The sequence below is a fragment of the Ochotona princeps genome, chromosome 1, assembly GCF_030435755.1.
Source record: "Ochotona princeps isolate mOchPri1 chromosome 1, mOchPri1.hap1, whole genome shotgun sequence".
Taxonomy (NCBI): domain Eukaryota; kingdom Metazoa; phylum Chordata; class Mammalia; order Lagomorpha; family Ochotonidae; genus Ochotona; species Ochotona princeps.
Window position 1 is genome coordinate 33,609,803 of NC_080832.1, and position 14,659 is coordinate 33,624,461.

General features: G+C 40.0%; 1 protein-coding gene across 1 annotated transcript in view; it reads left to right on the forward strand.

Annotated features, from left to right (window-relative positions):
• The window catches only part of TMEM244 (transmembrane protein 244), a 31,940-nt gene extending 25,815 nt beyond the window's left edge, over nt 1–6,125 (forward strand). Inside the window, exons 4-5 of the mRNA XM_004587319.2 lie at nt 2,751–2,876; nt 5,944–6,125. Coding sequence (XP_004587376.1) covers nt 2,751–2,876; nt 5,944–6,125 — 308 coding nt within the window. The remainder of the gene's footprint in view (nt 1–2,750; nt 2,877–5,943) is intronic.
• The last annotated feature ends 8,534 nt before the right edge of the window (nt 6,126–14,659 follow it).

Genomic DNA, 14,659 nt, shown 5'->3' on the forward strand with positions numbered 1-14,659 from the left:
TAAATGTTAAAGTTCTTAGGCAAGCATCATTCAGTCTTTTTAAGAACAAATATGCAAATATCCAAAAATTGCCTGAAGCCAGAGAAACCAGATTTCAAATATGATTTGCATAGAAAATTTGGTCCATTAGAATTACTCAGCTTAAATAAGATTTAGAGCAGCCTGCCCAAATGGATAACTTTCTTGGTGCCATTATTGATTCAATTTTGGATAACAAAGGATATAGTGAGAACAAGAGATATTATTCTAATGAGCTACAAGTCCAACATTTTATCTTCACTTTTCATGCATTTCCCGATTGTAAATTGAATAAGCTTGTTCTCTACCAAGACTATCCTAAATGATAAGGAGATAGTTACAGTATCGAGTCACATGTGGATTCTGTGTGTTTGTGTTGGGTACTTGGGAGAGATTTAAAACTCACTGTTGCTTAATTCTTGCCTTTGGGTCAGTCGGTAAGGATAGGATGATGTCACAGGCTTCTTAGAGAGGGCAGTGTTTTCACATAGCAGATATTAATGGAGATCCCCAGGATGTCTGGCACAGTTTATATCATCCCTTCCTCTCTTGAAACACGAGCATTTGTACAAAGATATCAATAAACCCTTGGCCTGTTAGATCTTTAATTTTGAGCTCAGGGAGATAAGTGTCATAACTCTTAAAAGTTGTTGCTTTGGGAATCTTGGTTTGTTTAACCTTACAGATAAAATGTGCAAGTAATCTCCGAGCCTTGAGCATGGATTTAGGGTCAGGTTTCTTGTCTGTTTCGAAAATGAGGTCACCAGGAGACCAGTTTTAGCAAGGGCACTGGAATGTGTGAGTCCAACTGAAGCATTTTCATTCTAATCTCTTTCCTTTGCATTGCAGAGAGTTTACAAATTCCTTTCATTTTAAATTAATATTGTCCTGATAATTTTTTTTTGGGGGGGGGGTAGACAGGGTAGTATTCTATTCCAAGTTTATAGAGGAAGAAACAGATCTGCTGAATTTTCTTAAACTCTAAAGGCGAGATTGAATACCGGAGTCCTAACTGCAGATTTACATGACTTCCTCAAAGCATGCTTTCTTTCAAGTCATAAAGCTTGAGAATTCGGTGTCAGTATATGCAAATACAGCTTTTGCAAGACCAAAATCACTGTGTGCAAGCAGCTGCAAATTAATCTACAAAATCTCTAAATCCTGCTAAAAAGACAGCTTTATCTCCCTGTAATAATGGGGAGGCCCAGTTGAGGTACTGATGGAGGAAGAAGTAAAATGTTATGGGAGATGGTAACAACATGATAAAACACATTGTGAACGCATCTGTCTTGGCCACAGGAATTCTGATCTGAAAGAAAAAAAATAAGATTTCTCCCTTCAATATTTAAAACTTGTAGAACTAAATATAGTTGAAAAAGAAGTGGGGCTTTTAAAAACACTGTACCTGGGCCTTGCTTACTTGGCGCCTTGCATAGCCATTAAGTATTCACTGGCTACTAGTTACTAAATTACTTTTGTATAATAATGTATAAGATGGCTATTTTATTTACTTTGAAACATATAGAGTTACTGGTGACTAAATTATGTAAACACACCAATCATTTGTTGTGTTTTAAAAGTAATAATGATATTATTTACAAAGGGACTATAATGATATATCACATACATTTGTCACTTTAAAGTTGGATAGGTCTCTCTGAAACCAGCCTGTCTTAAAGCACTGTATCAAAGACATGAGACAAAGTTTAACCCTTTGCATGTTCAGAGCTGTTCAAGAGTTGCACTCCTGGCCTATAAGTTACAAGCTTTTTATACATGTTTTTAAACCAGGAGAATTAGAAGAATGTCTCCATCTATACTTGTCATTTAACTGACTTTTGTTCAACCACTGACATCAGTTATGTGTTCCAAATGGCTATGCAAGCATAGCACTTTATTATAAAATCACAAGAAACTCCGTTCCAAGTTAGGCAATATTTGGCACTAAAGTAAAGTTATGGCTCAACAAAGTCATAAAATTTATTTCCAAAAACTCAGAACTACATTTTTTAATTAATTTTTTTAAAGATTTATTTATTTTATTACAAAGTCAGATATACAGAGAGGAGGAGAGACAGAGAGGAAGATCTTCCTTCCGACGATTCACTCCCCAAGTGAGCAGCAACGGCTGGTGCTGCGCCAATCCGAAGCCGGGAACCTGGAACCTCTTCCGGGTCTCCCACACAGGTGCAGGGTCCCAAAGCTTTGGGCCGTCCTCAACTGCTTTCCCAGGCCACAAGCAGGGAGCTGGATGGGAAGTGGAGCTGCCAGGATTAGAACCGGCGTCCATATGGGATCCCGGGGCTTTCAAGGCGAGGACTTTAGCCGCTAGGCCACGCCGCCGGGCCCACATTTTTAAATTAATTTTTAATGTAACTTTAAGAGATTTGCCAATCAGTAGCAGATCTACATTGATTACCTTGTGACTTCTCTATTTTTACAAGTATTTTACTTCTAAAATGCTAAGTGCAAAGAATATAAAACAAATTGTACAATATTCAGTACTTTTCTGTAACACTAAGGATGATTGTGAGGCAGAATATGCTGATTGTTCTCACCCCAATTTGAGAATTGTTAAGAGATAGAACATGATGACTGCTAAGAGAACATTTTAAAAATTCTTACAAAAAATTTCCTTGCAGAGTAAGTGATCATAGTTTTGTTGCTAGTTCTATTTAGTATCTGTTAGTTTCTCTAGAGCTAGATAATAATATTCTCCCTTTTATGTCTAGTTCTTTTAGTGTCCACAGAGGTCACTTACTTTCTATGTGGATTGCTTTTTGTTCTGGTTGTGGAGGAATGGTTATGGGATTATGCCATTTCAGTAACTATTCTTCATGTTGCCATCACATCAGCTGGTAAGCAAAAGAAAATTATGAAATAGAGAAAAATGTATTAAATCTGATGTACCTCAAACCTTTCCTAAGAGTGGAACTTTCCGACATGCATTTCTCTTCTAATGATTTCACAATACAGTGCAGTACAACACACTACAATACAAACCCATGACGGGGCTCCTCCAGCCACAGTCCTCACCCCTCTTGCTCTGCCAGGCTCTGCTTGCACTCTGCCAAGACATGCACTCCATCTTGAATTCACAACTCTACTGAGTCGTGGGTGCTTCCAATTCTCTTTTCACATTCAACTTGTCATCAGTTTGTACCGGGTTTGCCTTGGTAAGGAGCACCTTCTCCCCGCCTCAAATTCCTTCCCCAAGGCAGGAATTGACCACACTCTGGGGACTGACACTTATGGAAACCTGTACTTTCAGACAAACAAGCTTTCTAACGATAACTACTTAACAAAAACACCCGTTTTGAGACCAAGGGATTTTTATTTCTACCTATGATGTTAGAGGCAGAAGAAAATCGACTCCAATTCCAGCCTCACATCCCACGATGAGGGTAGCCCTGCACAAACTACGTCTTTCACGTAAGTTTCCTTCTCTACAAATAGGGCAATCGAGTGACATTCCAGTGCACTAATGAGAACATCACTAGCCAGCAGGGAATTGAAAACCAAAACAGCAGTTAGATGCCATTGTACCTCTGTCAGAATGAATACAGTTCCAAAGGCACAGGGAGTGACAGATTCTGGTGCCAGTGTGGCGAGGAGGGGCCCCTGGCACACTGTTGATGAGAATGCAAATGAGTGCAGCCATCGTGGAAAACACGATGAACATTTCCTAAAATATGAGAAAGAGATCTGCCCAATGATCCAGGAATCCCATTTCTGGGTATATATTCAAAAGGCATGACCTTGTTGCATCAACATACACCACTGTGTTTATAGCAGCTCTGTTCAAAGTAACCAAAATATGAACGGCATCAAACAAGTTATCCACCATCAAGATAAAAGGATAAGGAAAATACTATCTATGTGTGTGTGTGTTTATAATTAATGGAATATTACTTAGCTATAAAACAAGCAATAAAATTGTACCATTTACTACAAAAAGTTATACATCATGTTGAGTGAAATAAGTTGGACACAGAAAGACGAATACTGCATGTCTCCCTTACCTGTGGGAGCTAAAATTTTAAAAGAAAAGAAAAAAGAAAGACAATGTTTGTGTGTGTCAGAGTTGTTGCAAACGCCATTTAGTCAAACCTTCTTTTATACCTTTGTCAAAGTAGTGATTAAAGTATTATATTACTACTAATGTTTTAATGATCTGAGATGATCACAAAATGCACTGTGTATCAGTGAAATGATCATCTTTTCATTCAATTATTATTTATAACTCTTGCCTGTATCACCACTAAGGTAGGGTATTTCTGCTTTCTACTTGTTAAACTTTCCTTTTTTGAAGATCCATTTATATTTATTGGGAAGTCAGATTCATAGAGAGGCAGAGAGAAAGTTCCTTCTGGCCACAATAGCTGGAGTTGAGCGGATCTGAACTCAGGAGCCAGGAGCTTTTTCTGGGTCTCCCGCACAGGTACAGGGTCCCAAATTTTTGGGCTGCTCTCAACTGTTCCCAGGCCACAAGCAGGGAGCTGGATGGGAAGTAGAGCAGCTGGAATGTGAATTGGTGTCTGTATAGAATCCTGGCACATGCAAGGCAAGGACTTTAGACTCTAGGCTTCCGCACCAGGCCCTTGCTAAACTTTTTATGTGGAGGAGCAGTAATCCACTGATTGTATTGTGAGTTAAAAGTGTATTTTCAGGGCCCAGCGGTGTGGCCAGCAGCTAAAGTCCTCGCCTTGAATGCGCCAGGATCCCATATGGGCACTGGTTCTAATACCGGCAGCTCCACTTTTTTTTATTTTATTAATTTTGTAATAAAAATAAATAAACCTTTAAAAAAAGTGTATTATCAGAGACATGAGCGAATGAATGAATAAATGAATAAGAATGGAAATATCATTACACTCATAGAATTATATCTATGAACTATAATGAATCTTAAAAACTAAAAAAAAAAACTTCAAGAATAAAATAATGAGAAATTGTCTAGCATACAATAATGAATCAGTGATGCATTCATTTTTTCAAAATGAAATCTTCCCTCTAACTTTTGCTTCCTTACTATCTTCCACTATTTTTTAATTATGCTAACAAAAGTATTATAAAAGTAATAATGAGCCACATTTAGGATTCAAACTTTATTAGTTATTAATTTAATGCACTCATGTGTTCATATGTATTCATAAGATAATCTGTCTCCAATCTAGGAACGTATGACTTCCAACTGAATTGTTGCTTTTCAGCTTCTCTGAGAAATTTCAGAGTGTCAGTATGTTAATCTCCTAGCATCAATTTCCTCAGACAAATTACTCCTTTACTAACAAGATCTAACAAGAGATGAATCCGGATGGTCAAATGGACCTTCAGTACTGCTGTAAGTCAGCTTCTGAAACTAATCCCAGAACCTGACAATTCATAATAGCCTTTTTGGGGAAGCATTCCAAATATTTGACTTAACAAATGCTCTTTTAGATTGTAGAAAGTACAGCTTTGGAATGCGCTGATTTCAAGAATATGGATATATTTCCTCTTTGGGACATGGATATGACTTCACAAAAGAGTAGTTTTCATGATTAATTAATTCCATAATGATGTAAATTTTTGCTGATGGTATGTTGGAGCTTTCAATTGACTGGGATTATACTCTGCTGGCTCTGTCATCAGACCAGAGAGGGTATACCTAAGAAGCCGTTGAACTTGACGGGACAATAAGATGCTGGACTCTATGTTTGGTATACGCTTGCAATGGGGAAATCTCAACTGAACTTGAGCTGTGGTTATGCAATAAGGTGGAGGAATCCACCATGGTGGGAGGGTTTGGGGAGGGGTGGGGAGAACCCAAGTATCTATGTAACTGTGTCACATAATACAATGTAATTACTGAAGTTAAATAATAAATAATTAAAAAAAAAAAAACATAATATGCATTTTAACACATTTTTCTTTCTATTACAGTTATGCTGGAATTCCCCTGGACGTCACACTGGTGGGCTGCCTTAGGTATATTGGAATTGTTCCGGTTTGGATTTTTTAATGCACAAAAACTGTTAAGTAGAATAATTTTGGAGGAAAAAATTATTTTAATCTTAGTCATAATTTCTCTTATTATTTTTCAAGATAATGATGATGATGTCTAAAGATAATTAAAACCAGGCCTGGTGCAGTAGCCTAGTAGCTAGTCTTGCATGAGCTGGGATCCCACATGAATGCGTTTGTATCTTTGCTGCTCCACTTCCCTTTCAGCTCACTACTTGTGGCCTGGAAAATCAACTCAGAGTGGCCCAAAGCCTTGGGACCCTGCACCCAAATGGGAGACCCGGAAGAAACTCCTGGGTTCTGGCTTTGGATCGGCACAGCTCCGGTGGTTGTAAGCCACTTCGCAAATGAACCAATGAATGCAAGATCTTTCTCTCTAACTCTTCTTTCTCTATATAAACCTGAATTTACAAAAAAAAAAAAAAGTTAAATAAAACAATAAAAAAAGATAATTAAAACCGTAGCAGGCATTTGGGGCAGTTGTTAAGTCACCACTCTGGATACCTACTTTCCATTTTTGTGTGCCTGATTCTAATTTGGGATACTTCATTTCTCCTCCAGTTTCTTCCTGATGTGTGTTGGGAGGCAGCAGCTGGTGAATCAGGTGCTTAGCCCCTTGTCATGCATGTGGGAGACCCAGGTGGAGTTCTGAATCCCTGGCTGAGCCTGACCCTGCTCTGAAGTTCTGAGCCCCTGGCTGAGCCCGACCCTGCTCTGGCTGCTGTTATTTCAAAGTGAACTAGTGAAGGAAGATCGACCTTGATGTCTTTCAATTAAAATAAAAATGAACATGAGGAACAAAATGCAAAAGAACTTACACCATTTCACTGAAGATGGGCCATCTTAATATTTTTACTTTACTAAATTATCAGTTTCCTTTATAGCTTTTTTAAAAAGATTTATTTATTTTTATTGGAAAGTCAGATTTACAAAGAGAAGGAAAGACAGAGAGAAAGATCTTCCATCTGCTGATTCACTCCCCAAGTGACTGTAACAGATGGAGCTGCGCCAATCCGAAGCCAGGAACCAGGAGCCTCTTCTAGGTCTCCCATGGGGTACAGGATCCCAAGGCTTTGGGCCATCCTCAACTGCTTTCCCAGGCCACAAGCAGGGAGCTTGGAAGGGAAGTGGAGCAGCAAGGATATGAACCAGCATCCATATGGGATCCTGGCACATGCTAGGTGAAGACTTTAGCCACTAGGCTATCACGCCGGACCCTTGACTATATGTCTTAAACAATAATGGATGGTTTAGAAAAGAATAAAAAAAAAAAAAAAAGACCTCTGGAATCCTGGAATCCTGGCATAGTTTTCACTAAACCATAGATTCCTTGGGCTCCTTTCAGGTCTGGTCTACACCAATTTTGCCTACCTTTCTTTTTCCATAATTTAGGCCTTGTGGCATAAAGTAAGGATGGGGCTGGCATGAGTAGGGAGACTAGGGAGACCTAATTTTCTTTTTGAAAGTTTGCAGGGACATGCTTTCAATTCCATTGGTGTTGTGTAAGTGAGTCAGTGTGGGTATGCTTCGAAAGCGCATGAGGTATGGGTGCACGCAGGGCCCAGTGTTGAGCGATGCAGTCCTGATCTTCCTTCTCTCAGATCTCCTCTTTTCTGAGAGCTTCGTATTTAGCTCAGACCTGCTGAGATGCTTCACTTATTACTGAATCCTATCATACTTTTTCTTATACTCCATGATCTAGCTCTAATTTTTTATTAGGCACAGCTTATCAAAACAAACCCTTTTTCAGTATTCATGGATCCTTCAAAGTTTAAACTTTTCATAGGACAAAGAGGCTGGAATGTGATATATGAAGTTACTTCAAATAGTTTATAGAAATGAAATTAAAAGATAGTTTTATCTTGATGCAAACATTTGAAAATCATGCATAACTTTTTATAATATGTGCTCTCCATGAAATGTTTTTTAAAATTTTTCATTCATATGAGAATAAGAGAGAGAGACAGAGAGAAACAGTCATTTTGGGTTCATTTCCGGAAATGTTGCCACAGCTGGGTCTGGACTGTGATGATGGGAACTTAATGCACATCAACCACTTGAGGCTTCCCGTTGTCCCCAAGGGTCTATGTTAGCAATAAGCTATAATCGGAAAATCACATGAAGAATCAAACGGAAGTATCAGTGTGGGACACAGAAGTCTCAATCATTACACCAAGTGCTTACTCTCCCATGAAAAGCTTGAAGACCCCTGGTAACCCTCACTGGCTGAGGCTGTCTTCTATGGAAAGCTTCAAGTAATATATAATCCAGTCCCTAAATATCTGTTTAAGTAGTACTACATAAAAGTGATTGTATTTTCAAATTAGTAAAGCATGAAAGGACCAAGAAACATAGGAATGAGTGTATACCCTGCTCTCTCTTTTCCAGTATTAAATCAAAGAACATATCTTAGAGCAGAAATCCTCAAACGTTAACGTACATAGTGCATACAGATCCACTCAGCATCTCACAAAAATGTGGTTAGTCTGGGTAGTGCCTCAGAAATATTGATAAACTGCACACATTCGATGATAATGACATGGAGAGGGTTCGGAGCCTTTTAAAATCTCCTGTACAATTCCTAACTTGAGACAAAGGCTGTTCACTTTATTACTTTACAGTGCTTTCAAGTTCTAACAGTTGCAAAGTTCATCAGAGTCCAATTGTAATCCTCCCTGCTGTTTTCAATAGCCGTTGTTTTTCAGGAATTGAAGAGGTCATACACATTTAGCTCATTTCTAGCTTTAAATAATCCAATCTAAATATATTTTTTCTTAGAATTCATTTTATAAAATACGAGTCAAGGTATTGAAAACAAATGTATATTAAATGAGAAAGTTAAAACATCACTTTTTATTATAATTTTCCATGAAACAGTTCTGTAGATATAGGGACCCCCACCTCTCCCTTCCCCTCCGTCTTTCCCCCACCGCCGTGTAGTATTGCTGTCCAGCAATAGTCACAAGTCTAACATTCTGATATTTAAGTGTATTATGGAATTGTACTGTAGGCAATGGCACAAAATCTAGTATCATATTATTAAGATATATTTAACCATTTTTATTTAATATTTTCCTTGATCATAGTATATAGTTATTAGACATTTAGAAAGAAAAAGCAACATCACAATATTAGCATTTATTTGTGCCAATGATAGGATGCTTCTAAAGAGATTTCTGTATTTGTCAAATATAGAAGCTATTTACTTTTAAATTATTTGAATTTGGCTTTCGAGTGTAGAGATTATATATATTGCCTTGGTAATAATCTTGTACCATATCTTTAATCTGTTCTGGCAACAGTAAGTAAACCCAAACATTTCTGGTGGTACTTCTTAGATAGCAATGTCAGCAATACTTATTATTCACTGATCATTTAACGTGAAGCAGAAATGTTGCATTAATCTCACTAACCTTTATTGAGATAGATATTATATTCCAATGTGGAGAATGTGGAACAGGAGCCTACATATTTAGATAACTGAATAGAGTTCCCACAGCCACTGAGATGATTCCTGTAAACAGATTTTGCTTCCAACGCAGTTTGTCAACCATGAGACACTTCTGCCTGGAGATCCCATAACTACCCTTTCTGAGATATGATGCTTACTGCGTCTGCAGCAACAAACCTCACAGTAAGATCGAAATACCCAAACATCTTCTAGTGTTACCCCCTCAATTTTAAGGGCACTATCAATAATACTTATAATTCATTTATTATTTAGTGTAGGTGAGAATAAATAAACAGCAAAGAATACATAGATTTGTAGAGGCAGCCATTGCTCCAATGGTGGAAGGCATGAAGAGACGACAGACTCCTCAGTGACAGTCACAGGCTCTGATAGGATTTGCTTGCCGCCTTCTAGTACTAAGGTTATTTACAAAGCAGGAACAAGCAAGTGTTAAGACATGACAGGGGAAAGAACAAATTATTGAAATTTTTGTCTTTATTTTCAATTGGAAAATAGCATAATGCTGCTAACTCTTTGAAATATACACAGCAAATCAACTTCCATTTTTAAAAACGAAGCATTAAGATGTTAATATAGCTTGTTGTACCCATATCTGGCATGTAGTAAGAGTCTGTTTTGCAAGTATAGAGATTTACATGAAATAAAATTAAGTAGCAGAAAATTTCCCGACATGTGATAAGAGTATTTGGTAGCCAAATAGACAACATACTTTAGGTGACTACCGTAGAAGACTGGGTAATCTTCAACCTAGAAAGAGAAAATAGTCAATTACCTGTTATAGATCAATTTTATGTGTTATGTATTATATAGAAATGATTATTATGTTTCCATGTTATGTTTAGATGTTATAACAGTATACTTGTATATTCTTTTCCATTATTTTACTAGAGTATATTATATATTAAATGTAGTATAATACTTATTCAAAACAAATACATATTCAAAACAAATACATATTTTTATTTTTTAATACATTTTTATTATTATTATTTTATAATACAGTTTCATATTCCCTTATCCCCTCCCCAGTTCCCTATATCATTACTAACATAAAGTTCTTCATACTCAAATACATATTTTTAAATAGGGCCATAAAAATATTTTTTAATAGGCCAGATAATTTGAGCAAAAGACTGGTCAGAGTCTTAATCATTCTGAAATTACAATCATTAAAATACCAGACATATATATTTGAATTTTTTGTTGTGAATATATTGCTGGTTTTATAATTTTAAAGGAGCAGTGAGAATACTTCAATTATTTCTTTTTTTTTTTTTTTTAAGATTTTATTATTATTGGAAAGCCGGATATACAGAGAGGAGGAGAGACAGAGAGGAAGATCTTCCATCCGATGTTTCACTCCCCAAGTGAGCCGCAACGGGCCGGTGCGTGCCGACCCAATGCCGGGAACCAGGAACCTCCTCCGGGTCTCCCATGCAGGGTCCCAATGCATTGGGCCGTCCTCGACTGCTTTCCCAGGCCACAAGCAGAGAGCTGGATGGGAAGTGGAGCTGCTGGGATTAGAACCGGCGTCCATATGGGATCCCGGGGCTTTCAAGGTGAGGACTTTAGCCACTAGGCCACGCCGCCGGGCCCTCAATTATTTCTTACAAATTGAACAGAATTCATTAGGTGTATATCTAGTGAGAAAACTAGCCAAGTGAGAATTTTTCTTAAATTTAATTTATTTGAGTGTCATGGCAAAAGAAAGAAAGAGATTTGCTCATTCCTCAAATACCTCCTATGGCTAGGGCCTCAGCAGGGAACTTAATCTGAGTCTCCAGTGTGGGTGGCTTGGGACCCAATCATTCCAGCCGCCACTATTGCCCTCCAAGGTTGGTATTAAAGCTGAAATCAAGAGCTGAGAATTGGATCCCCACTTTGTACGCACTGAAATCCCATATGGGTGTCAGTACATACAGAAACCATAGGAGGGGCAGATGTTCAGTGTAAGTGTTTACGTCACCACTTGGAATGAGACCTGATTACTCAGTTTTTGATCTAACCCCCAGCTAAAGCACACCCCAAGAGACAGAAGATGATTCTGCTGGTTGGGTCTCTGTCACCCATGGGGGAGACTTGGCTATTGTAGAGTGGATCAATGGATGGGAGAACTCATTCTCTTTCTTTTAGTTTTTCAAATAAAATGTAAATGCAAATTAATCAATAAAATTTTTAAGAAGAACATAATGCCATTTGATTTTGCATATATCATTAAAATATGTATGTTATACATTGGAAAGAGTTCTGAAAGAATGCATTTCATGGAAATAAACTTTTTTCTTGGGAAACTGAAACTTAATCACATTTGGGTTTTACTTAAAATGTCATAAAATTTTCTATGCTTTAGCCAGCTCAATCCCATGACAAATGGCAACTGATTATCAAGAAAATCAATTTAAGAATAATGGAATCAAATTTGCTGAACTAGTTGAGTGACTGGTATTAGTGGGCATTGTTGATCAAACACAGAATAGGTACCATGTGACATGACTGAAAAATTAATATATAAGAGAACAGTGATTAAATGTCCTGGAAATTCTCTCATGGTTTCACACTGGGCAATTGTCCTGTGTTACCAAGTTGTGAATCTTTTTGGCAATCCTTGCCGCAGAGATTGACCTTCCATGGAAATTATGCTGTGCCGCTACACAAAGAACCACAGATTAACAATGGTTACCGGATCAATATTTTTAAACAAACATTAATTGTTGAGCCAATGAAATCAGAACTAAAGGCATTTTTTTTGAAAGTGGTAATACCATTTTTTCCACATCAATATCATTTTACCCTGTATCTGGAGTCAGGGAAAAAAGCAAAGGGAAAAGCCCCACCCAACCTCCCACCAATCCCAGATCCCCAATGGGAGATGCTCTCTGAGGGTCCTGCTCATACAGTTTTGATAGTTCATCAGTTTTGGATTGCTGCCAATCTCTCAGTTCCAATAACAATGAACCCTATTCATAGTCCACTGGCTGACAGTCTCTTCATGGTTGGGGTTCTAAGATCAGCAGTTCGGTTGGAGGGATCTCCAAAGAAACTTCATCTGAGATGATCCCAGGCCTGATTCTTGTGCGAGTTTGCTAGTACAGAGTCCAGCACCATCCGTCACACCAATCAGCTTATGCTCGTGCTGGTCGTTGGGATTGCTGGGTTCGTTCTGTTTCCAGCCTTGTCTTCCTCGTGAACCAACGGGTGTTGTAGTCCAGTTCGATCCTGCCCGCTTCATACTCGGTCCTCACGCAAACCAGTGGGAGCTATAGCCTAGTTGGGGCAACTCCCCATAACCCCCACCAGTTCTGCCCCCTACCCTGGTTTCCATGCTTGCCAGTACGCACCGCAGGCTTGTCAAGTCTGTCCCACATCCTGTTTAGCTGTCACACGTGTCGATGGGCATTGAAGCCCAGTTCAACCCAACCAACCTACTATCCAGCCCACACACCTACTGGCAGCCACCCTTCTGTCTAGCCATGCCTGCCCTGTCCTGGTGTTCATGCTGTCCAATGAGAGTGGTAACCGTGAGGGAGGTGCCCACTATCTCCCTACTATGCCACTGCCTCTCGCTGATTATGTACTCTCCAGGTAGTTCTGGCATTTGACTTGACAGAATTAGCTCCAAGTGCCAGCCTCTGCCAGCTAGTACTGCGGCTAGCCCAACCAGCCCTCACCCACTCTAGTTTTTGCTTGCACCAGTCTGAACAGTCAGCCCACCGTTGCCCTTCCCTTATCTAACCCACATAAGGCCCCCAGGTGTTATAGCCCTGCCTATTCTGATCTGCCCCCATCCCGACTCACACTTTCCAATGAAAGTAGTTGTCCAGCAAGGGAGCCCACATTCCCCTGTCAGCTTTGCCTCCTCTCCCCCAGTTTTCATATGTGCTATTTGGACACTGCAACCACATCTGGTACAGCTCATCTCACCTTGGCATTCCTTATTGTGTACTGGTATTTGTCACAACCGAACCTGGCTCGACCCACACTCTGTTCTGGTGCTCAGATTCGCCAGTGGGTGATGTGAACAGGTTCAGCCTGGTCTGCCCCCAATCCATGCCATGTGTATACCAGTGGGATAATTTCCATAGCCTGTTCTGGGCTGTTTCCTATTGTGCTTCTTGTGCTAACCTGAGGGACTGTGTCCTGCCAGAGGAGTTGCCCAGGCTCCTCCATCAGAAACTCTCCCAGTGCCAGAATTCGCGCATACCAGTGGGTCCATGAGCCAGCCCTGTTCGGTTCACTTCCTGTCCTAGCAGGAACAGTGGCTTTTCCTGACTGTTCTTCAGCCCAATCTGGTTCTTATTGTTGGATGTTTCAACCCAGCCATGGCTCTTCCATACCCCCATACAGCTTACACATGGTTCAGTAAGGGCTGAGACCTAGCCTAGTCAGTCATACATTTCCCCTGGTCCTGCAGAGCACCAGATGGTGTTGGAGTCTGGCCCGGCTTGGTGCTTCCAGTCCCAGTCCACACTTGTGCCAAGTGGGATTACACTCGTATCCTGATCGGAACGCAGCCCCATTTACAGCCCATGCGCTCACTGGTGGGAAACTCAACCCAGCTAGAGTATCCCATTAGCTGCCCAACTGGGCCTATTCCCAGCCTTAGATCTCTTGAAGGCCAGTGGTTGCTCTGATTCAACTTGGTAGAGCCCCTCTCTTGTCCTGTCCCCTTAGATGCTGTGGCTTAGCATCCTTGTCTTACACAGATCAGTAGGTGCAAGGACCTACTTGGCATGACCTGTGCTCCAACCTGATTTCTGTTGTTTCTTGTGAGTTTTGTTCAGCCCTGCCCATTCTGTCCCCTTCCAATGGCAGCACGGCCCACCCCACATCCTGTTTTAGGATGCACTTTCAGGTGCTGCTGCCTTGACCTACCCAGATTGTTTTGGGTTCCTGCACCTGTGTGTGATGGCAGGTGGCATGGTCACATCTAGCTTAGTCCATCCCAACCCCAGCTTGCAAGCTAACCAGGGGAACTTGTATTTCCACAGAGTTGGGCCCACACAACCCCATACAGTCTACCCCCAGACCAAGTTCTCTCACGTATTGGGTAGAGTCTTGACCCTGCCAAATGTGACCACTCCACCACTCCACCAAACAGTTGGGAAATGGTACCCATCACTGCCAAAGAGGCCCCCCTCCATAGCATTGGTGTGGGCTGGCGTG